The sequence below is a fragment of the Stegodyphus dumicola genome, chromosome 2 (assembly GCF_044657685.1).
Source record: "Stegodyphus dumicola isolate Sdum_Otavi_A_Nest chromosome 2, ASM4465768v1".
Lineage (NCBI taxonomy): Eukaryota > Metazoa > Arthropoda > Arachnida > Araneae > Eresidae > Stegodyphus > Stegodyphus dumicola.
In genome coordinates, this window is record NC_140769.1 from 6,392,352 (window position 1) to 6,418,773 (window position 26,422).

Genomic DNA, 26,422 nt, shown 5'->3' on the forward strand with positions numbered 1-26,422 from the left:
CTAAATTCAAAAAGAAAAACAAAAGAGCAAGAAAGGGAGAATTAAAAAAATATGAAGTTGGTTTTATTATATGGTGGATGATGTATATAAAGAGAATTAAGTAATTTAATTCTCTTTATATTCTGTATTCCAAACCAATTTTATTAATCCTAATTTAGTTGGAATCTAAGCTTCGTGCTTTGGAAGTTCTAGGGATTACTAGAGATAAATATGCAGCCATGCTTTTTTCCTCTTGTTGAGTCTTCTTTGCCTGATGAGACAGAGCATATGAACATTACCGAGCAGTTAATCATAGATCTAGAGATTTAAATCCACAAAACGGGGAAAATTCTGAGTAGTCAAAAATAAGAAAAAATAGATCTAGATTATTTACTTGAATTTCTTCAAGATGAAGTAGAATCAGAAGAGCGAATATCTCTAGCTTCCCAAACATTTGATCAAAAGAAGCCAGGAAAATATGATAACAAATGCAGTATTAAAATACCTTTTGAAAATAAAATCAGGAATACTTGAATACTTAATCGAAATCTAGCAATCCATTGCTTGTGCCTAGTACTTCCGAACTTTTACATCAGCCCAAGGGCAAAAATTGTGCATATTTTGTTCAAATCCTCATAATTCTTGGGATTGTAGGAATGCAAAAAATATACCTCTAAATGAGAGAAAAGCTATTGTTGGGAAATCGCGTTGCTGCTTTCTCTGCCTGAGACATGGAAATTGAGTAATGAAATGTAATGAGAAATCGAGTTGCGTACTATATGGGAAAAGACATCATGTACTTCTATGCAGAAATATAGATAAAGTAAGTGAACAACCTTCTAATAAAAAGGAAACTGAGTCTATTAAAACTGATCTAGGGAGAGATCATGCACTTGCTAATGTATCAAGAGCACCTAATGTTATGTTACAAACATTAACTCTGATTTTAAGATGCAATGGTAAAAAGCGTAAAGCCCGAGCCATTATTAAGTTTGAACCTCATTCTAAATTCAAAAAGAAAAACAAAAGAGCAAGAAAGGGAGAATTAAAAAAATATGAAGTTGGTTTTATTATATGGTGGATGGTGTATATAAAGAGAATTAAGTAATTTAATTCTCTTTATATACTGTATTCCAAACCAATTTTATTAATCCTAATTTTCATACAATATAGAATCTGCAAGTCTGTCAAATTGATCAATACTCATCCTGAAGTTATTAAAAAACAAGTAATATATATATATATATATACATTTATATTTTGACATTATATTATATTTTGACTGTATATATGCAGTCAAAAGTCGTTAATCCGGACTCGTCGGAACTTTGCCGATTCTGGATTATAGATCATCAGTTTAAATCTGTTAAGAGTGCATGCAGAAATTATAAAATTAAAAATATGAAACCATAATTTATGAAATAAAGAACAATTATGATCTAAAGGGTGTCAACATAAAAAAAAACCCCTCAATATTTATTTGTTTACTTTATTAAACATTTCTTTCAATGTAAGTTGTTTAAGTTGCTTCGTTTTATGTGGTAATATTTTCTCTTTAATTCTATAAACAGACATAATTTCTTGTTCAAACCTCTGTGTCACTTTCTTCACTATCGGAAGCGAATTATAATGACGAGGAATTTGATTTAAATCATATCAAAGACGGAGTACCTCGAGATGAAATACTACATTTAGTAAGGAATTATAAGCCAAATAAAATAAAAACATCTGTTCTGAAGATAAGGATAGTGCTGACAGATCAACTTCCAATACATTGCGCAACGCATAAAGTTTCAGCTATAAAAAAAAAAAATAATCTGATTCGGACAACTTGCCGCAAACATACAGAAGCACAGCGAAGTAATAAGATATAGGTCTGTTAACGCTATACTACAGCATCACATGATTTTTGCGCAAAATAATTCTATTGGTTAAACGCACTCGTTTGGATGCTTTTACGCTGGTAACGTAAAACTGCGTTCGTCAGCTACGTTTCGAACGTAATCGTGTGGACGGGCCTTTACAATCTCAGTAAAACAGCTAAAGAGATGGGATACAAAGCCTTAAGAAATGAATAACTTCAACACTCACTGTTCGGAGGAAGAAATACTAAAATGTATAAACATGATGTGTTAATGATATCTTTATCAAATATAACATATAATTGTCATTTCGAAGCATTAAGCCAACTTGTAATTATGTGATACCATGCCACCAGTAGCATCGGAATTGTGTCTAAAAGAACTTGTAGACTTAGGCATTTATCCTGATGATAAGGAATGTGGGCCTATTGAAATTTTAATTGGAGCTGACATATCGGGCAAGTTGATGACTGACGGTGTCGTCCAGTGAGAGTACATCTTTAAGTTCAATGTTAAATAAAAATGCTTGTATAACAGATTTGTGGACATTAGATAGTTTAGGTATCGGAGACCTATCAGAAAGCAAAACAAAATCCGAACTTGAGGGAGCTGCTAAGTCCCATTTTTTAAATACCGTGAAAATCGAGAATGAACGTTTTATGGTAAGTCTACCATGGATTGAAGGTCACCGTCTACTTCCAGACAACTATGACTTACCTCTCAAAAGATTGAATTCTACATTGAAGAAATTAAAAGCTGATGGCTTGTATGAAGATTACGGAAATATATTTCAGGATTGGTTGAAAGAAGGTATCATTCAGTGAAAAAGATGTTCCTTGTCATTATCTGCCTCACAGACATACTGTTAAAGAAAACAGTACAACACAAATCCAACCAGTATTTGATGCTTCAGCAAGGGAAAAAGGGTCACCCAGTCTCAATGAATGTTTAGACAAGGGCCCAAACCTCATAGAACTAATTTCTTTCATTTTTACTAGATTCCATTTAGACAATATAAGTGTCGTTGCAGATATTCGAAAAGCTTTTCTCCAAATCAGCCTTTATCCAAATGATAGAAAGTTCCTAAGATTCCTGTGGGTAAATAGCAACAATGAATTGAAAATTTATCGTCACTGTAGAGTTGTGTTCAGAGTTTCAAGTAGTCCTTTCCTCCTTGGAGCTGTTATTCAGCATCATTTACAGACTGTTCTAATAAAATGCGTAGAAGAACAGTCCATTTATCCAAAAGAAATTACACAGAAACTTCTTAGTAGTTTCTACGTTGACAATTGTGTCATGAGTGTGAAAGATGAATCTGAATTACAAACTTTCATAACAGTGGCTTCAGAAGGAATGGCAGAAAGACAGTTTGATTTGAGAGGATGGGAAAATACAGATTCTTCAAGACTTTCTCTTCTTCTTCTTCTCTTAAATGTTCTTGGATTAATATGGAACAAAATGAGAGATAAGTGAATATATCCAGTTTTGAGAATCTGTGTACAGAGAAAATTACGGAAAGAACTATTTTAGCTGCTGCTCACAGAATTTTCGATCCTTATCCAATAACCTTAATTTCCAAACTTCTTTTGCAACATTTATGGAAAGCAAACATCAGCTGGGATCAGGAAGTAGATGCAGATACAAAGAAAGAATTTTTAAAATGGCTGAAAGATGTACCTTTGTTGTTTGAAATGCCAAGATCAATCAAATTTGGGAAAGTAAAGGATAAGCATTCTTTACATGTTTTCTGCATTTGCTCATGCGACAGCAGTCTTTCTTCGTGTTGAAAAAGAAAACTCGGTGCACATTCAACTTATACAGGCTAGAGCAAGAATTTCACCCTGTGGAAAAAAAAGAACTAGCATTGCACAATTGGAGCTTTTTGGTGCTACTATCACTGCATGACTTTTCTCAAGCATACTAAATGATCTTCCAGTTAAAAAGGTTTACTGTTGGACTAACTCAACGACTGTGCTCGCTTGGATAAGAAGAGAAGATTCGTGGGACGTTTTCGTCCATAATAGAGTAAAAGAGATATTACATTTGACATCTAAAGAAACCTGGAGATAACGTTCCCAGTACAATGAATTAAGCAAATGGTTGATCTTTACATTATGGTAACTTGGCGATTTTTTGGCGAAAATTTGGCAACCAACTCTCCTACAGCAACCCTCTAATTTTTTTTTCCCGCCGCCATTTTGTCTTCACGATATAAAGACATGTTTCTTTTCTTTTTATCTACTGAACACTTCTTCCAACAATCTACTAGCCGAATTACACTTATGCTAGAAATTTTATCTAACAAAACTGCTTAATCCTGACAAATATTCACTGCAAAATTGGGAAAAAGTGCACAATACCATACTCCTTACGCGTTTTTCAAAATAACACATACACATAAACCATGTACACGCCGACTTATTTTTACTTAAAAAAACATCCCAGAATTACACAAAAATGGCATTGCGCACACTCTTCACTATATCCATGTACACTGCATTTTTCTCATAAATTAGAAAAATTTCACGAAAATACATGACAATTTTCTGAATCTTTTAACCCGGTAAAAAGAACATATATGAAATTACCTGATCGCGAAAAAGTTTATACCCTTTCCAAATATGAACATTTCCACATATAAAATAAATAAAATATCCCAAAACTTTTACCTCTAAATCATCTATTATATTATACATGTCACCAACGAATTCATACCGCAAGCATTACAAATACTTAGTGTCAAATATTTAAATTATTTCCATGCACGTTTACTTCAACTTAAACGTATACCAAATTCCTACAAACATAAAATTCACAAAATAACTATCATTTAATTAAAATATCACTAAACCATGTACACGTTGACTTATTTTTACTTAAAAAAAATATCCCAGAATTGCACAAAAATGGCATTGCGCACACTCTTCACTATATCCATGTACACTGCTTTTTTCTCATAAATTAGAAAAATTTCACGAAAATACATGACAATTTTCTGAATCTTTAAACCCGGTAAAAAGAACATATATGAAATTACCTGATCGCGAAAAGTATGTACCCTTTCCAAATATGAACATTTCCACATATAAAATAAATAAAATATATAATTAAATTCAAAAACACTACTTAAAATATAAATAAGCACATACATTAAATTAATAAAAATTAGCTTACAATCCTAATTACTTTAAACTAAATCATTGCTAATAACAATTTTCCCAATAATACCAAATTACTTTACTTCCACCTTACATTTAGAACAATGCATAAAAATAATATCCTCAAATAATTAAACATACTAACTTACCTAATCTTCTTCAGAATCTTGATTACGTGTCCGATAAACTTTTCTTATTTCTGTTTCAGGATCTTTAAAATCATACTTATAGTTCACAGCAAGGTACCAGGTAAAATAAATAACTTAATAAAACATCTTTACTTCTATCTCGCACAACCTTAAAGAAACACTTATTACTACCCCTTTCAATCCTACTAAATACTCATTTCGAATTCACTTTAGTTAGGGCCACGGGATCCAAAAATTAATGAACACTGTTTCACACAACACAGAATAAAGCAAAATACAAAATTTCCAGATTTTTTCCCGATTAAAGAACCGTAATTCGTCCATTAATATCACATTACATATCCCATGATCTCTCATTTCCCTCACACAAAATAATGCTTAATCGGAACTGAGTACTGCTCACATTATTACCAAAGTCCCACGTAGTAACTTTTATCGCCTCCAAAATGTCACCAAACTACCAGTTACCATATTCTAAAGATCAGCCAAGCAAATCTTCCAAGCAGAGGTTGCTCTGCACGACATTTTGCGTCTTTGAAGTGGCTCTATCTACCTGATGAAATGTGGCCTGTCACTGAAGATATTACATGTGAAGAGCAAGTAAACAAAGAACAAATGAAGAAAATCGTTTCTCCTATGCTGACTGCTGGAGTCAGTGCAATTATTTGTCAAAAGGAATGCACAGAAAGAAGATTAAGCAATGGGAAAAATTATTTTCTTTATTGTTATTATTTTATTTTTTAAATTTGTTTTAAAATTATGTAAATATTGTAATTAGAACAAGCCATTATTTTTATAAACAAAGATTGAACGAGACACTTTTTAATAGAATCATCTAATACAACTAAATCAGTTTATTCAAATTAGGTATTTTCAGTTAAAGTAAACTTAGTAAACAAATTTCAAGAAATAAGAAAAACATTATTTTATTCTAGACAAACTTTCAAATTTGATCTTGAATTTATTTTTCAACAATGATCTTAAAGCTCGTATAGAAATAACAAGTGTGAAATCTGTATATCTAATTTATACAGTTTGCTTTAAAATTAACTACCTCTGATTTTTACTATTATAATTAATTCATATCGATTCATAAAATTCAGTTACGGCATTAATGCATATATGAATTCAACTCATGATTAAATAATATTTCTGCATGGTACTGAAACTTGAAAATATCCTTACTTTAATAAAAAGACACAGTTTTCGTCAAAATAAACAATTTAATATTCAGTAAAAATCGATGACATAAACGTACTGCAGTAAAATTCATAAAATATTGCATAAAATTAAAATTGCCATTAAACCAAATCAAAATTATTGTACATAAAAAATTAAGCATTCCAGGTGCTTAATTTTACACCAATTATTAATTAAAAAAACTGTTGTAAAGAAATTATAAAAAATACCTCCTTAACATATCTAAAGTCTAATAATCTTATAATAATCCAAATACGCATGCACAACATGAATGAAAGAAATCCAAAGAAATCAGCCCGACAAGATGATGATATACCATTCATTCAGGAAGATGATGATAAATGGGGTAAAAGCAACAAATATAACTTTATTTTTGACATAATTTATTTATTTACATATATATACATACAAAAATTGCATTTAAATATTAAATTACATACCATTATAATCTATGTGCTTATTTTTCAGAGTAAGGGAACACAGACCAAGTTTTAAAACTGGAATAAATGATAAGAAAAGCATACAAGTAAATTGTTTACTATAATTTGTGTAAATGTTCAGATGGTCCACAAATTTTGATTTAATACCTTTTTGTTTTTCACTACATGAAATTGTTATTTTTTATTTCCTTTTAGAATTCAACCAAAAAACAGAGCCCAGAAAACAAAAGGATGGAAATGTTGCGAAAATGTAGCATATCTTTTACAGAAAGAGGTAAATGTGTATTTCAGTTATTCTCAACTTTTATTTTGACGTGAGAGCTATTCTTTATATATTTTGTTATTCCTTCATTAAAATAAACTTTCTTTCACAGCTGCAGATCCAAAATGTCATGAAATACTATGACAGAGGTAAGACAAAATTTTAACCATTCACAGCTTATGTTTCAAATTAGTGCTTCACTTTATTTTAATACTACTCCTTCAGTAAAAGCAACTGTAAAATTTATTTAGTTATTATTAGTATAAGTTTACCTACTTATTTTTCAGTAAAAAAAACTTTATTGCAAATTAGGTAATCCAAAAAAATAAATAAAAGAAAGAAGAAAACTAATTTTGACAGATAAATTGACAAACATAGAGGTGAGTTGATTAATTTAAAGGTTTCCAGCCTACTTCTTACCAGAAAACATTTTATTGTTAAGGATAATTTATCACCCCTTTCAGGTAAAGAATATTGCAGAAATGAGAAATGAATCATGGAAAGAAATGAATCTTCAGTCAGAAAATATACAGGTGAATTCATTACTTTTAATGTTTCCAGCCTGTTTATTTTAATTATGTATTTTCATACTACGTTTAGTATTTTAATTTTACCGTTTATTTATTATTTTAAATATAAGGATTCAATCTTACATTATTAACTTCTTAAACTTGCCACCCTTTTGTGGTAATTGTGTATTTTTGTACTATGTTCAATTATTATTTTCTAGTTAAAAAGAGTATGTAGTTAACAAAAGATTAAAACTAAACAACAGAAAGAACACTTTTAGAAAAAATATTAAAACATTTAATAAAAGTGTTTATATATACGCTAACTTATGTTTTCATTATCGTAACCTTGTTTAGTTATCTTGTATTATGAATATGCATAATATGGATATTTTGTTTAGGGACTTCAAAAATAACATTTTGCTGCCACTTAGACGAGGGAAGAAGCAGATGGAGAAATCAACTCGGATGACAAACCCAGTACCTGGGGGTATAGCCAGGTTTTTCTTTCAAGAAACACATCCGAGTTGAAACGACTGATGCGGGCCACACCTGAAAGCGAAGGAACTGAGCAACTGCTGCCACCGCAGGAAATCTCGACGATCATGAAATTTAAAATCTTGTTTACTTATCTTGTATTTTGAATATGCATAATATGGATATTTTGTTTAGGGACTTCAAAAATAACATTTTGCTGCCACTTAGACGAGGGAAGAAGCAGATGGAGAAATCAACTCGGATGACAAACCCAGTACCTGGGAGTATAGCCAGGTTTTTCTTTCAAGAAACACATCCGAGTTGAAACGACTGATGCGGGCCACACCTGAAAGCGAAGGAACTGAGCAACTGCTGCCACCACAGGAAATCTCGACGATCGTGAAATTTAAAATCTTGTTTACTTATCTTGTATTTTGAATATGCATAATATGGATATTTTGTTTAGGGACTTCAAAAATAACATTTTGCTGCCACTTAGACGAGGGAAGAAGCAGATGGAGAAATCAACTCGGATGACAAACCCAGTACCTGGGGGTATAGCCAGGTTTTTCTTTCAAGAAACACATCCGAGTTGAAACGACTGATGCGGGCCACACCTGAAAGCGAAGGAACTGAGCAACTGCTGCCACCGCAGGAATTCTCGACGATCCTGAAATTTAAAATCTTGTTTACTTGTATTTTGAATATGCATAATATGGATATTTTGTTTAGGGACTTCAAAAATAACATTTTGCTGCCACTTAGACGAGGGAAGAAGCAGATGGAGAAATCAACTCGGATGACAAACCCAGTACCTGGGGGTATAGCCAGGTTTTTCTTTCAAGAAACACATCCGAGTTGAAACGACTGATGCGGGCCACACCTGAAAGCGAAGGAACTGAGCAACTGCTGCCACCACAGGAAATCTCGACGGTCGTGAAATTTAAAATCTTGTTTACTTATCTTGTATTTTGAATATGCATAATATGGATATTTTGTTTAGGGACTTCAAAAATAACATTTTGCTGCCACTTAGACGAGGGAAGAAGCAGATGGAGAAATCAACTCGGATGACAAACCCAGTACCTGGGGGTATAGCCAGGTTTTTCTTTCAAGAAACACATCCGAGTTGAAACGACTGATGCGGGCCACACCTGAAAGCGAAGGAACTGAGCAACTGCTGCCACCACAGGAAATCTCGACGATCATGAAATTTAAAATCTTGTTTATTTATCTTGTATTCTGCATATATAACATGGATATTTTCTCTACAAAAAACTCCAAATAGTGAACTGCCAAGTAATACTGCTGAAAACTGCAAAATGTGGTGCTGAATGGTAAGTAATATAAAATATATGTGTACACATTAAAATTAGAGGATTATGGCTCCTGGCGAAACCTCGTAAAAAAAAACGCATCAGGATTCCTACCTCCTAGTCTTACACGTACTAGCTTAAAAATTGGGATTATTTGTAACTATTTTGTTTCACTAATATCATTAATCACATTTCTTACTGTTTCTATTTTTTTTATCAAATTTAGATTTAATTAAAAATCACTTTAACCTGCATGTAACGTCATGTAATGTGAAAATAGTGCCTATTTTTTAAATGAAATTATATGATAATACCCGCATAAATATTTTTTATAAATAATTGATTTAAATATAATTATAAAAACTAATTTACAAAATTTGGTAATGCTTCAATTAAAATGAATAGTCAAAAAGCAGAAGAAAAGATTTTTCTTTTTTTAAGTACGTGTAAGTCTTAAGGTGATGTGGAAATGGAATCATTTCTAATTTCAAAATGCAAAATGCTTGTAAAAATTGTTCTTTTTCAGATCTGATGAACAGGCCTCGATCTATAAGAGTGGAGTTCAGTGAAACGAAGTATTGGATTTTAACAAGGAAGGAATCTATAACAGTTTTTCTTGTGAAAAAATGAAATTTTATAAGTTATCAGCAGAGTCATAGTTACTGTTTTCAGCACCCAGGGAAAACTGAAGATTTTGTGCCCCTCCCGACTACTGGCCAAAAATGGAAAACATTCAACTCTAAAAATTCGTAACATCATTTTGGCTTCCCTTGGATGATGTGCCCACGGACATATGCCCCCTTTCTAGCCCTGGTTATCATATACACAGTTTCTTGTGAACTTGTTGACTGTGAGAACCTGGATACATATTTTCTTGCAAAACTGTGAGAAACTAGATAAAAATTTTCTTGTGAAAAGATGAAACTGTGAGAACCTGGATAAAAATATTCTTGTGAAAAGGTGAAACTGTGAGAACCTGGATAAAAATTTTCTTGTGAAAAAGTGAAATTTTTATATAAATATAAATAACATAATTTAAGAAGACAAAGATTGTACGAGCAATGTCATCTAGGGGTAAGTACCTTCATTTTGCAATATATGTTTACATTGATAAATTAAAAAATATGAAATTCTAGCATATTGAAACATAAGTTAAGAAATATTTGTTTAAATTTATTAATTAAAAAAGGTGAAATTCTTACATATTGAAACAAAAGTTAAGAAATATATGTTTAAATTGATTAATTAAAAGAGTTGAAATTCTTGCATATTGAAAAATAAGTTAAGAAATGTATGTTTCAAAAAAAGTTGAAATTCTAACACAGGGAAAAATAGAAAATATATGTTCAAATTGATTAATTAATAAAAAAAAATGAGTGCTATATACTGAAAAATAAGTTTCTTAAAAAGAACTTACCATATATTACAAATACCTTAATAAATGTTCTAATTTTTCATTTCTCATCCATATATATCATGTTTAACTATCATACACTTACCCGCATAAACATAATTAATTTAAATATAAATTCATTATTAATTTAAATGCCAAATAATATAATGCCGAAATTACATGCAAGTCAAATTTTTAGGTTGGAAGCTTTCTTTTAAATCGATTGTTTACAGTTTGAGCGTAAGTACTTCTTCGCCCTATAGCGTTTCATGCAAAACATTTCACTCGTTAAAGTACACGTTAATTAAAATTTCTTGTTCTATTACTTTAGACTGAATTACAATTAGTAAGTTATCATATCATGCTTAGTAATATAACATTAACTATGTTGTACAACATTGAAGAAATAGGGAATGTCAGGCGTCATCATGTCAACATGAACAAGGGTAAGTTCAATTTTTCCTTTTGGCAGTTCAGAATTGTTTTCCCTGTCCACTTCCCTCGGATAGGGAAAACAATATTTGGCCGCCATCTTGGATTTCAAAATGCGCTTTTTGGCGCATTTCTGAAATCCAAGATGGCGGCCAAAAACTCGCCAAATTCAGCCAAGAGCCGGGTATCCGAAATGAGCCACATATCCCATGATCTCTCATTTCCCTCACACAAAATAATGCTTAATCGGAACTGAGTACTGCTCACATTATTACCAAAGTCCCACGTAGTAACTTTTATCGCCTCCAAAATGTCACCAAACTACCAGTTACCATATTCTAAAGATCAGCCAAGCAAATCTTCCAAGCAGAGGTTGCTCTGCACGACATTTTGCGTCTTTGAAGTGGCTCTATCTACCTGATGAAATGTGGCCTGTCACAGAAGATATTACATGTGAAGAGCAAGTAAACAAAGAACAAATGAAGAAAATCGTTTCTCCTATGCTGACTGCTGGAGTCAGTGCAATTATTTGTCAAAAGGAATGCACAGAAAGAAGATTAAGCAATGGGAAAAATTATTTTCTTTATTGTTATTATTTTATTTTTTAAATTTGTTTTAAAATTATGTAAATATTGTAATTAGAACAAGCCATTATTTTTATAAACAAAGATTGAACGAGACACTTTTTAATAGAATCATCTAATACAACTAAATCAGTTTATTCAAATTAGGTATTTTCAGTTAAAGTAAACTTAGTAAACAAATTTCAAGAAATAAGAAAAACATTATTTTATTCTAGACAAACTTTCAAATTTGATCTTGAATTTATTTTTCAACAATGATCTTAAAGCTCGTATAGAAATAACAAGTGTGAAATCTGTATATCTAATTTATACAGTTTGCTTTAAAATTAACTACCTCTGATTTTTACCATTATAATTAATTCATATCGATTCATAAAATTCAGTTACGGCATTAATGCATATATGAATTCAACTCATGATTAAATAATATTTCTGCATGGTACTGAAACTTGAAAATATCCTTACTTTAATAAAAAGACACAGTTTTCGTCAAAATAAACAATTTAATATTCAGTAAAAATCGATGACATAAACGTACTGCAGTAAAATTCATAAAATATTGCATAAAATTAAAATTGCCATTAAACCAAATCAAAGTTATTGTACATAAAAAATTAAGCATTCCAGGTGCTTAATTTTACACCAATTATTAATTAAAAAAACTGTCGTAAAGAAATTATAAAAAATACCTCCTTAACATATCTAAAGTCTAATAATCTTATAATAATCCAAATACGCATGCACAACATGAATGAATCATGTAAACTTTCATATAGAACGATCAACTTACCTGTATTCAAATTTGTCATCATAATATTTATCTGAATAATAAATATTTTTATCAGCCATAGTTGCACACAGTTAACCAACCAAGGATAGATTGACTTCAAACTGAGTATGAATTTATAAACTCAATAACAGTGTTAAAAAGCACAAAGCGCCAAAATCTCCTTTAACACAAATTCGAAATTCGCCCTCTTGTTACGTCAATGGTCACAGTTATGAAGCAGAAATAGTAAACCGTTTTTTAAACTCAGGACTACTGTTCTGCCACTCATTAAAAATTCCTGACATTTTTAAGATGATGAAGTTGATGTTTTTAAGATGTCGTAAAATGTTCAACTTCAACGGGTGGTTTGCATTGCACGAAACCTATTGTCATCATGCATTTTTCTTTCCAGTTACAAGATCTGAAATTCCTACTGACTTCACGTTTTAAAGTAAATGGAAAAAAAATTGCATATAACTGTTAGATTAGAGTATATTAGCAGTGATCTAAATTCCTATTTTCTTGTAATGAAGGTTCTGAATTAAGAGATGAAAGCTTATCATTTCAATGATTTATCAGATTCTACATGATTTGGAAGCACTTAACATAGGTCCCGTTTGCCTAGGAAAATCATTGAACCTCTTGATTCCATCCGTAATTATTTATGTCTATAGTGTAAAAAAGTTCATTATTTATTTTAATAATGAGCTTATTATTTATTTATTTTAATTATGAGCTCATTATTTGGAGTTTAGAACGTTCTTTGCTTCGACCCTCGCTGAACCTGAACTGAAATGCGTTGACTGTGTTTTGTTTACATTATATGTAAAAGGCAAACACTAAGCGTTGAGGTTGTTGAAGTTTCAGGTACTATTGGGATAGTGATTTCACATTTTATTTTTTAAAAGGTTTACAACTGTGTGATAAGATAATGGATCGACTTAATTCAAACTGTCACAAATGCCATGATATGAAGCAGCTGTTGGACGAAAAAGATCGGGAAATAGAAAAATTAAAACTTCAAATTGTAGCGTTAACGGAATTATTGCATAAATATGATCAAAAAGAAAAACGTAATCAGTTTACTTCAGTGGCTAAAAATTTAGAAAGCAGTGAAGCAGCTTCTTGTGACTCGTATACTTCTGGCAGTCAAAATATTAAAATAAATGCTGTTTGTTCTAAGTATCGTACAGTTGAAACACAGACTTCGGAATGGGGTGATTTTCATAGAGGTACTTATAATTACAACAAATGTTCAATTATTTATTTTGTACTTGTTTTAGTGGTAAAAGTTTACAATTGGGTGCCCCTTGTATTTTGGCAATTCATTTTTGACGCCAAGATCGGCGCCAGGAAGACACAATTTCAAGATGGCCGCTACACAAAACCAAAATAAGAAGTCAAAGCATTGCATAAACTCTATGTCCATGTACACATCGATCTGTTTTCACGTAAAAAAACATCCCAGAATTGCACAAACTAGGCATTGCGCATTGCTTTAAATTTGACTATATACACATCAAACTATTTTTATTCTAAAAAAATCAGGAGGCTAAAGCAAAGTTAAACTATCATGGTAACCAGAAATGAGATTTCATCGCCAAAGTTTTACAAAAAATTGTCGCTAATCGAAGGGGCACCCAATTCTACACTAGAGCCGTTTTAGTTTCCAATATAAATGCTGGTATCTTTTTAACCTATATATGGGCCATATACCCATTTTTGGGTGAAATATCCTTTTACTGACACCCTTGTTAAGTAAGACGATGTGTGAGGGTGAGTTCGGCGCGAGCCTTAGTGCGATTTTTGGCACCAAAGGTGTGGGTTAAATCTCACTTTCACTAATATTTTTTGGTAAGTTCGTCATATCATGTACATTCTTAACGTACCACTATATTTCATATTTTTATATGTTTTAGTGTGATACTGATTGTAATTAATCCTAGTATCTGGTGCACACGGGATTTGGCGACTTTATGATGAGCAGTAAAAACGGGACATATACGATGAGTAGTAAATGGGTCATTCAAAGAATATATGTAGTTAAACATAGTATATACTGGCGATAATTTTCAAAATTGCGCTAAGACTGCACCGTATACTGGGATTTTACCACAGATTGTCTCTCATTTAAACGTTTTCGCCCAAAGTGCAGAATCACCCACTTCTTTGTTTGGCACTTTTTACAATTGGATTTTTGTCAATTTTCTTTGACTTTTTAAGTGAAAATAAGACGATGTGTACATGGATAAAGTCAAGGGAGTGCGCATTGCCATTTTTGTGCAATTCTGGGATGTTTTTTAAAGTGAAAATAGGTCGATGTGTACATGGAAACCGAGTATGTGCAATTCTTAAAAATGTGCCAAGTAGTGGGCGATTCTGCACTTTCTCCCTAATTTTGTTAGTTTTTCACATATTTTCATGGTATGTGCATATTATTGCAACCAGCTTAGAAGTTGTGAAATTTTCAGAAGTCTTGAAACTCCAGCAACCATGCACACAACAATTTTTGGTACTTTTCCGTTTCACCAGCCCAAATCTCGCCAAGCAGACTTTATTGGCGACAACATACAGTATACAAATAAAAAGCGTTAACAAATGTTAGTTTCGCGAATTTTTATTTTGAAGGCATAAATATTTTAATATCATTTAAAATTTTGTAAAATGCCAATAAATAAAGACAATGAATTTGTAAAAAGACATTAATTTAAGAATTTACTATGCTTCCGTGGTTCAAAATCCAGATTCGCCGGTTCGTATCACGTGACCCCAAATGATCTCATCTCACGTAAACTACGCTACAAAAATTTAATTCTCTCAGTTATTATCTACATTAATTTCAAGTTAAATCTTAATTGGGAATACAAGTGTAAATGCAAGAATGATTTCAATTCGTACGAATAGCTTACTCAGATATTATGTAAAACCACAGTGCTTCACTTCGCTAGTGCATTCTCATTCGAATTGATGAATTTAACCGTTGACTTTGCCTTTTCTATATTTTCGCCTTTGGGTGAGCAATATGATTGCATCTTAATTGACTTAATTACCACAAATATCTGTAGGGCATAAAATTGGTATCTGGTAAACATTCTATGTAATTGTATGCCAGTATTAAAAGGAACAATCAATCTTGTAAGAAATGGCTACGATTTGTTTTGAAAATGAAGCGTAAAAGGTTACCAGCGAGGATATTCCGTTTGGCATCAGTTGTACCATTATTGGCAACTTTATTGCCTGTGCCGTCAAAATGGAAAAGTACCCAAATTTTCAGGTAAGCATAATCATCATAAGTTACATTTCAAAAATTCACCGAATTACCTTTTTCTTCTCTAAAAAATCGCCAAACTGTTCCAAGGTGGTTGCACTAATACATAAGTACCATTTTCATAAATGCAATTTTCGATCTGCCTGCAATGCTTAATGCTAATTTATTTTTTAGGTAATCTGAAAATAGATATTACTGTGGATACCAGTCATATTCATGAGGTAAGAATTAAAGAAAATACTGTTATCTGAACATTTTGAATGTATATGTCTTTCATTTATTTGCAAAAGTTTTGAGAAATGGACGTAGGCAAATAAGAGATTTTTCCTCAGAATTAGCATCTTAGATTTATTTGTAATCTAAAATGACAGAAACAGACTGACATTTGATAAATAATTTGCCATTCCTTATATTTTGATTAATTGAGTGAGCATTTTTATCACTCATGTAGTAGTGGAATTAAAAATTGTCTGAAGTACTGTTTAAATGATCTGATTACATTGAATATTTATGCTTCTGTAGCACATAATCATGCAGTCATATAATATCTGATTAACCACTTCAAAACAAAGAGAAGAAAATATTTTAATTCCTTTCATCTGTAACAGTTAAAAGGCGCCTGGGGGAGGGAATGAGATCCATTCAACTGAATCAAGATGATGGCAAGTTGCTTTATTCAGATGACATAGTAGAAGTATTGGATTCTTGCAGCAAGAATTAGAAAAATCGCCTATGCATACTCTGGAAACAGAACCAGATATTTTCTTATTGTTAGCTAAATCTACTGATCAGTGCACCTTAAGTACATATATAAAAAAATGTCTGAATTGCGTACAGCTTGGTTCTGGCTAACAACTTAACTGTCCAAAGCTGTATCATTGAATAACTCTAAATTTCATTTGCTGTTCTAACATGTGAAATAAATGTTTAAATGGGTTGATTTTTCTAAACTTTATGAGAGCAGAAATATACTTAAAACTTTCCCTTCTTTACCTTTTTTAAAGATCAATCAAAATTCTATGCATTGAGTTTTGGCTAATCTCTACATATAATAAAAAGAAGAGTCTGTCTGTGGATGTCTTTCATTCATGCTGTGCGTAAGACCCAAGACTACGAAATAATACTCCTAATAGACCCAAGGTTAGGAAATTTGGTACATAGGTGTATCTAGACAAGAGCCAGTGCACCTTGAATAAAATTTTTTCAAAATTCGAATGAGGTTTTTTTTTTTCTGAATTTTATGTTTTTTTTGATAAAATCACATCGAATTGATAATTCTCTCTCATTATATCACACTGTTACCATTGTTGCTGATATCAGCACTGTTGCCACTTGGAAAAAAGAGGGTGATAATTCTGGGTAGTTTTTAAATTTAATGTTTCTCTTGGATGCTAGACATTTTTTAAGAGGCAGTTGGATACAACTTTTGTCGAAAGGACATTTGTTTTGCGGTACATTTAAAAGCCAGACAAAGACTGGCCACGTAGCAATTAGTCTTCAATAAATGTATAATTAACTGTTACTAATATATCTACCTTTATGCAACGTAGTTGTAATTATTAGCATTAGTGTTTTAGGTACTTTTTTGTTATGCACCTGCCACGTCTTTTGGCGGGATTTTTAACTGTAAACGCATAGTTAAATATGTTAAATTAAATTTACACACACAGGCAAATGCTCCTCAGAGGATGCTAAGATTGGGTCTTGCCTTGTATTTGGCTTCTCTTTTGTAGGTGCCCAAAAGTGTGACTGGTGCATAATGGGAAAGCACAGCTTTTTATGTAGGATGTAATGAAATGAAAACATTTTTAAAACTTATCTTGCAGCCTTCTAATTCTGTTTCCATCCAAGATTACATTTATGATGAAGCTCATAAAATGTACTACAGCCCTTCTACTGGTTACTATTATGATGAAGTAAGTTAGTTTTTTTTTTTTTTTTTTAAATATCTCTAAGTTGTGATGTATTAAATAATTTATGTATTATCTTGTCAACTGTGAAAGCTGGCTGCGATGAACCTTTTGGATGCCTATTCTATGATCACTGGATCCATCTACTATTTGCTCGAACAATATTGACTCAAAAAAAAAAAAAAAAAGGGGGGGTATCGTCTGCTGCTTCCTACTTAACAAAGAAAGCCATTCTGTGGTCCTGGGTTGATGGGTGGGTGGATTTCATCAACCCAGAACCATTTGACTTTATTGAGAGGGAACAAGGCTTTAGATCAAACACAGTACAGACAAGTGATGAAATTTATAGCACATGCCGACTAAAGTTCTAGGAGTATTTTCCCATCATTTCCCTAACTCGCACGCCACATTTGTAGTTAAAAAAAATTACATAAAACAGCATTATGATCAAAATGCAGCAGAAGATGCTACTGTGTTATGTGGAGGGAAATTCTGCCCTTTTTTTTTAGGGGGAAGTTAACGCAGGAATTTACGGCTAGGGGGGATGAAGAAATCTGTGATACCTTTGCCTACAGCTTAAATGCACAAGGAAGATGTACGAAAGCAATGGAGAAATAGATAAGAGTAAATAAATTAAGCTTATTTCAAATCTTTTTAAAAATTAACAATTTTAAATATTTATATTTATACTATGATTAATTTGCATTGCAATCTAATTGCAAAGTTTTTTATTATTATTATTTTATTTCATTCACACTCACATCAAAACTGTGTTTTGATGCAATTTATTTTCCAGTTAATATTAGAAAAATATTTAAGATAAAATTAGAAAGAAAATATTTCTTCCTTTTTTTCATTTTCATGAAAATTATTTCTTTAACCTTTTGAGGCCGGGGCTTTGGTAGCAGTAAAAGCCTTGAAATTACAGGGAATCTTGAATAGAATGCTTTCCCCCCTTTAAGAAATCACCTCCTATTTGCAACAAAGATTCTTGTGTGTAGTTTAATGGATTCTCAGAAGGGTGCATCTATGTCACAAAAGGAAGGGAAGTGTAGGGATTAGTGACCAGACTTCAAGATGCTTTTCGTCGCTGAGGGAAAATTTCATATTACAGTTGTTCCGGATTGAGACTAGTGGGAAATGAATAAACCTCTGTTGAAGAAGTTGCCATTCTTTATATATTATAGGACGTTACTTTTGTTTTTATAAAATTTTGGTTTGAATTTTAAATTACACTGCAAAACTATGTATCTTTACTAAATGCTTACAATAATTATTTCTGTCGTATCTTTATGTTAATGTTATGTCAAAAAATATTTCAACTATTGGATTATTTCCTTGGACAATTTTAAATTAAACCAGTCTTTATCTCAGTCTTTTTTTTTTACTGTTAAATGTTCTTATAATTTTAAATTTGTTTTATTATATATTATCAAATACATAGCTATATCTTTGAACTTTCTTCCATACAGGGAATAATTAAAAAATAAATGCTTAAATCTATAGAAATGATTAAAAATTAAAGTTCAGTGGAATTGTTAAAATTATGCTCTATAGGCGTAATGAAATTTTAATTTTACATAATTGTTCAAAATCTGATTGATAACATACTATTTAAGGAGGAAACTTTCAGCAAATTAGAATATAACTGGTTTAATTAAAAATAATTTTATTTTATTCTAGACTGTTGCAACTGTTGCTCTCAGGGCTACAATGTGCAGGTTACAAATTAAATAATCACAGCAGGGATTATTAATATAAAGATTTTAATATGGATGTCTTGCACAAGCGGAGAACGTTATATTACTCTAACAAGTGCATACATATATTGAGTGAAAAGGGAGTTTCTCTGCTTAGTTCACAGTTAAAGAAAAAATAAGAATAATTAAAAATAGCCTAATCAAATGCATCTGCTCCTTCTGTCAACTTCGCCCAGCCACTGCATAATCGTCTATCTGAAGCAGCTGTCTCCTACATTCTCCCCCTTTTTGAGTCGACTTCAGGTTGGCTCAAAGATGTACAGTACCTGGTCGAAGAGATCTAAAATCTTGACACTTTAGCACCTTGCAGGATGTCACTAAAGTCATTAGAATATGAATGCTCATCACTAGAAATAGAAGAAATAGGATTAGTAAAAGAGTTATCATGTATGGGATCAGTAGGGGTGTCCGTTAACTGCACTTCCAATGGAAAGACTCACTGAATGGGACGAAGCAGCGTACCAGCTTGAGTCTTTAGTTCTACAGTTCTCACCTTGCCATCTTTCCCGGGAATTAGTCGAATGACCTTAGCTAAAGGCTAGTGCATCTGTTTTTTGATGTCATCTCCTATATTTATATTAGGGCAATTTCACCCAGCCGTAGCTCTGACAATGGACCCTTCTTATTTTGGACCAGAAGGCCTAAATATTCTTTCCTAAATCTATACCTTAATTTATTAAGTAGTTTTTGGTGATGTCTAGTCCTTTTTCGAATTCCTTTTGAATCACAGAAATCAACATCGGGAACACCTAAGCTACAATTCTCGATGAGAAACATGGCTGAGGAAAGTGGGATTAAATCAACCGGATTTTCGGACAGATAGGTAAGAGGTTTAGAGTTAATTATTGACTCGCAGTCGCACAACACTGTGTACAACTCCTCGGTTGTAAGAACCGCGTTAGCAAGTGTCCTTCTCAACAGTTCCTTTACTACACGAACTAACCTCTCCCACCAGCCTCCCCACAAGGTGGCTGTGGGAGGATTTATCTTCCATATTATGCATCGTGTAGCCGTTTGCCTCAAAATTTTTTCCCAATCGATGTTAGTAAGTTCTCTTTGTGCTCCTCTTAAATTAGTTCCGTTGTCGGAATAAATTATTCTCGGCCTCCCCCTTCTGGCTACGAATCGTCTCAATGACAACAGGAATGCATCGGTAGACAATGAGGAAGTCTATTCCAAATGAACGGCTCTATATATTTCACATGTGAACAAAACAATCCAAACTTTTTCACCTCCCTTCACATACAAAGGTCCTGCCAAATCAACTCCTACCACCTCGAACACCACTGCGTCATTGACACGATCGCCTCGTAGAGACACCGGCTCGCAATCGGGAGACTTGGCTTTGTAATGATTGCATCTTACACAGTTTTTTACAACTTTCCTGACCGCTGTTCTGCCTCTCACTATCCAGAATCGCTCCCTCAATTTTCCGAGTAATATTTGAGTTCCAGCAGGACAATTTCGTAAACGATAATATTCGATCAAAGGCTGGGTGAAAAAGCACCGGTCTGGTAAAATAATAAATTCAGGTTTTTCTGATCGCTCTGTAATGCACGTTTTCACCCTTTTTATACTCTCTCTGTCTGAAATGACACTCGTATTGGGAATAGTTTTGGCAGAGGGAAAATACATATTTTGTACAATTTTTATAAGAGTTTTTTTCGGCATATTCCATCTCATGAACAGTTAAATCTCCAGTCTCTCAAAATGCACATGTACTTTTATAGCCCTATAACTAATCGAATGATGGATTGAAAATTCGAAAACCTAATTCCATACAAAGGTATTTCCTTTTCAACTGAATTAAGGTTACACAATCTGACCTTCCTTTTTTCTCGTTCTACCTCGCAGGTCTCGTAAGCCAAACGGTCTGGTGGCCAGTTGTTAATAGGTTCCAGGAGGGACCCTCCCACCAAAGAGAATCGGAAAATGAACGAGGAGAACTGCCTCTTGAAAGTATATCTACTGGGTTTAAATCACCTGGTACATGGCGTCAACACTGAGAAGGAATCAGACTGTTTCTTTCTTTTATGCAATGAAAACTGACCAATCACAATTGTTTTTAATCCACCAGAGTGCTACCATAGAGTCACTCCATGCAATTATTTTCAAATCAGACAAATCTAAGGTGGTGTATACTGTGTGAACCAGTCTTGTGCTAATGCAACAGGCCATCAATTCTAACCGAGTATTGTCAGAGATTTTAACTGCCCTACCCTGGATTTGGCTCTGATCAATTGAATTTTGACTTCCACGGGTGTTACAGTTCTAATGTAGACACATGCACCATAGGAACTCTTACATGCATCAATGAATAGCTGTAACTCTGAATTCTCATTTATCTCTATGTATCGTGGAATACTAATTTTTTCAAGTTATTTAATTTCATCACTTCTGTAAAGTTTTCTGAATGTTATCTCGCAAGTGGTCATCCCATTTTAATTTCATAGTGTAAGCCTCCTGTAATAGTAACTTAGGTAACTAGGTAGTTGGACTCAAAAAAACCCTGCCGATCAAAAATATGTACCATAGCCAAAATATTATATTTACTTATCTTATTATCCATTTAATAATTAAGATTGTCTTTTAATGTATTGTTATCCAAATCCCATTAGATTCCAAGAAGAGAAGTTACACCCGAACTACGGGAAATACAATGACCTGGAACATTACTTTCCCAACCCAGTAGGTTAAAACATCCCCAAGCCATTACTTCTGTCACCTTAACTATAAAATTTTCTTGTTGTTTGATATCATGAACCCCAGTGACACAATTGTCAACATAAAACAAATGCTTTAATTTTTGGGTCACATCGTCAAAATCGGCAGGGGAATTATCCAAGAGATGCTCTATTGATGCAGAGAGTTGGAATGGAGATGAACAAATGCCACTCTGCAGTGTCTGTAAATCATAGGTTCTTCAAGAGTTGGAAGAAAAAACGTCAAATAATCTCTGTGTTCTGGGATAATACTCAGCTGAAAAAATGCTTTCTCTATGTCCGATGATAAACCAACTGCATACAGTCTAAACCTGTCAATTATGTCAGGTGCGAGTTCAATTAAATTCGGCCCTCTATTGAAACAATCATTTAGGGATGGTTGATTTCTCTCTTGGGCTGAAGCGTCGAACACTGGTCTTACCTTCATTGTCTGGCTAGTATGCTTTATAACAGGTCTATGGGGCAAATGATAACTCAAATTATCAATTTAAGTTTCAGGAACCTTTTCTATTACTTTTAGGTCTTCCCATTGCTTAAAAACTACCTTATAGTTATCTAACTGATTTTTCTCATTAATTCGTTGACACATTCTTTGATGCCTTTTAAAAGTCATAGACTTATTGTTAGGTAACAGAATTTCAGATTTAAAGCGTAATGGCAATTCATATCGGTCATCAGGAAGAACATTTAAATTCTCTTTAAATTGCTTAATGGTGTCAGAGTGAGCAAGTTTACGTTTAACATCTTCAGTTGGGTCTGCTATGCCAATGGCATCTAAATTCTAGAGTTCGGTTACACCAAGATTAACGCAATGCAACGAAACTACATTATTACACAAATTATTTTCTAGTAATGCTGGAATAGTAGCTGAAGTAGGTTCTTTAGATAAGCTGTTTACTTTACCAATCACAGTGTATCCGAATTTAGTCTCAACTACAGTTACACTCGAGTTCAGTTTCAGAGAGCTGCCAGTAATAATATCCCTAATGGCATCTGCTCCTAAAAGCAATTCAATGTCATATTCTTTAGCTTGCAAATCATACAAGGTAATATTTCTTTCTTTTAATTCTTTCAGGGTATTGGGATCAACGACTTTTGGAACACATCCAATTTTATTTTGAGAAAGTACTTCAAAGTTATGGTCGTACATGCCCTCAAAATTTCTTAAATTAACATCAAACACTAAATGGGAATGAAGACTTGTCTCTCCCCCCCCCCAAACAAGCTGTGTATAATGGTTTGTTTTGATTTAGGACGCAGTTGCAAAAACATGGTGACCCTTTCTGAAAGATAAGATTTCTGTGAACCACTGTCCAAAATCGTACGAACTGTAAGTTGTCTACCTTTGAATACTATTTTAAAAACAAGCATTTGCAAATACAGATTTTCATTAATAGTTGACTGATTAGACAATACATTACTTGAAATAACAATACTGTCAGTTTCATTTGGATTTACAGGTTCACCATGTGAGCACATAATGGTATAGTGAAATTTATCACAAGTTAAACATTTTACTTTATTTTTGCATTCCCGTGAACTATGTCCAACTCATAGGCAGCGAAAACAGGTGCACTTTTGCACCAAAAGCTTTCGTTTATCTTCTAAAGACATTTTGTGAGCAGAAAAACATTCGGCAGAATTGTGGGATTTCTCACAAAAAATACAACGTAAATTTCGCCTACCTGTATTGTCTTGAACATTTACCAAGGCAGCAGCTGTAGAGCAACCCGGATCATCAGAATATGTATGCGAATGTGCAGAATGTGAAGCTCCCAACCCGGTACGAGCGAGCTTAATTATTTCCTCACTTTGCACTTCATTTCGAAGAAAGCACAAAAGTGTATCCAAAGAATGTGCACTATCTTGCTGTGGCGCAGATCTTCCATCGAACGGCTTCTTTTCCACGCACGAAGAACAGTCTCTGGTAAAGAGGACTCAACAAGTGGCTCCAAAAATTCAGCAAATTTTTCCTTAGTTCTACTGAGGCTTTCGAGTGCCATGAGCTTTCTCTCAAGTAAATCATAAAGTTCTGGTAAATCTCCTTTAATGCGACCAACAGCATTTTTCATTACTATGGAAAGTAGATCCTGTACATAAATCTAAACCAAAAGTTCATCTCTCCTGAAGCGTTCTTTAAGTTGTGCAATTACCTTTGAATAGTTTTCTTTAGTTGGCGAAAACTTGTTACTAGTCTTGACTGACGCTTTAGAATCTGCTACCACACATTGTAATAGATCAGTGTTTGTAGCGGTCCTTATAAGCGCTTATAAGTCCTTATATTTGAAAATAAATTATAAAGGCCCTTATAGGTGCTTATGTTTTCTTTAAAGCCCTTATATTTTTGTTTTTAGTGCTTATTTTTTGCTTTTAGTGCTTTTTTTTTTTTAATGAACGCGCTATTTTTCCCCGTACCAAAGCCGAAACTAAATAAACAACTCTTCTTCCTAATATGGAATGTCAGATGGTGAATCATACTCCCGGAAATAGCTTTTCCCCCTTTCTCTGCATTAACATAACCTTTGGTGTGCACGAAGAGTACAGACAGGTGCCCGTCCTTCTATTGGTCAAAGAATGGGAAAGCAGTAGAAAATTCTGGTACATTCGGCATTCTTTTCCTCCCACCCAAATACTACACACGTTTGAATTTCTATCAAGATCTTAAAAATTTGCATTCTCGTTCTGCTTGGTCAGTTCATATTCATGTTTATTATGATCGTTATGCTTATATTATGATTTTTGTATGAATGTTTATAATAACATTGTTGCAGTAACTGCTGAAGTATAGTAAACTTCCAAAAATGGTCGTGTTTTAACACAGATTAGCTTTCTAAGGAATAATATTTGGAATGGCTTAAATAAAGGGAAAGTAATCAAATAGTCAACATAATTTAATTTTTTTGGCCAATACATTATACAGTACGAAGGTTGGGAGGTTCCCCCCCTCTCTCCGCAAAATCTCGAATATTGAAACTGTTACAGTTCGCTGCAAAACAAGCAAAGGATTTTTTTCTTTTTTGTCACTTTCCAATCTGGATTGAATAGGACTAAAATTTCTGCGGTCTACCAACCCAAGCGAAGAATGATTCTATTCCGGAAATTTAAGCAGTCTGTTGAAAATTAGAATGAAAAACACTCCAGATTGGTAAGTCTGTTTCTTTTCCTTTATTTAGTTCTTTATTCTCCCAATACCGGCAGCTGTTGAATCCGATTGCGTAATATCATGTAGGGAAGAATTACGGCGCACGTATTATGCAATAACGTTTGCGATATTTTGCAGAGATAAATTAATTTTGATGTTCGTTCCCAGATTTGTTTATGAACACTTAAAACTTGGACAGTCGAGCTTGAGGAAAAACTGATATACGATGAAAATTTAGAAAATGTTCAGAATTTAGATTTAAATTAGTTAAATATCGATATGAGTGGAAAAATAAATTGTATTTATTATTAAGTTCCAAGCGAATAGAATAAATATGCCCTATTATTATTTATTTCTTCTATTTTGAACTGAAATTTCATCATTAAATCTTGTAATATAGTTTTGTTCTGCAAAGTTTTTTTTTTATTGTAAACTGTTCTGCAAATTGAACTGTTATTTAAAATTTAAAAAAAGGTAAATATTTTCCAAGGTTGAGGTAATGCTTATTCTTTCTTAATAAATACTGCATTTCTCATATTTTAAATTACGAGTCAATTTTTGAAGTTATGCAGTTATGTATAATGTAATTAGACAGGTCCTTATTTTTTTCCTTAAAATGTGCTTGAAAAGTGCTTATAGGTGCTTATTTTTTTAACTAAAATGTGGCTATGAACCCTGTAGATACTAAAATTTGTCTTCATCCACAATAAAATCATCTGTGGGAATTTTTTCAAACTGGGACCAGAAGGCAAGAAAGTCTTTGGGTTCTCCACTAAATGTTCTCAAATCAAGTTTCGGAAGCTTGAATTTCCTATTTTGCTCAGTTGTTTTTCCTTCCATAACCGAATTTCTCTTTTTTGCATTGTCTAAGAGCGAACAAATCAAGCAGAACTTGTCTCGGTATTGTTCTGCTTTAAAAAATCTTCCGAATGTTCGTCTTGAAGGATATCGAAAAATTCGAGAGTTCTTCTTGAGTTGTTTCTGAACGTGTGAATTTGTCCTGAATCTGTTTAAACAACGTACTGACTTCGTCACTTCCTAAACTTTTGTTTTTGATTTTCTGAGCTATATCGTTGCAGCATACCATAA

At 32.8% G+C, this 26,422-nt stretch overlaps 2 protein-coding genes across 3 annotated transcripts in view; one reads left to right on the forward strand and one right to left on the reverse strand.

Annotated features, from left to right (window-relative positions):
* Positions 1-12,758, reverse strand: part of Cks30A (Cyclin-dependent kinase subunit 30A) — a 39,140-nt gene extending 26,382 nt beyond the window's left edge. Inside the window, exon 1 of the mRNA XM_085810415.1 lies at positions 12,552-12,758. Within this exon, the coding sequence (XP_085666541.1) occupies positions 12,552-12,610 (59 nt within the window). The 5' untranslated portion in view covers positions 12,611-12,758. The remainder of the gene's footprint in view (positions 1-12,551) is intronic.
* A 400-nt stretch (positions 12,759-13,158) lies between these two features.
* LOC118180362 (angiogenic factor with G patch and FHA domains 1-like) overlaps positions 13,159-26,422 on the forward strand; it is a 138,284-nt gene continuing 125,020 nt past the window's right edge. The window contains exons 1-3 of one of the 2 annotated variants that reach the window (XM_085810412.1): positions 13,159-13,762; positions 15,973-16,019; positions 17,625-17,714. In XM_085810412.1, the coding sequence (XP_085666538.1) occupies positions 13,462-13,762; positions 15,973-16,019; positions 17,625-17,714 (438 nt within the window). In that variant the 5' untranslated portion in view covers positions 13,159-13,461. The remainder of the gene's footprint in view (positions 13,763-15,972; positions 16,020-17,624; positions 17,715-26,422) is intronic. The other variant, XM_085810413.1, reaches the window with a different exon arrangement.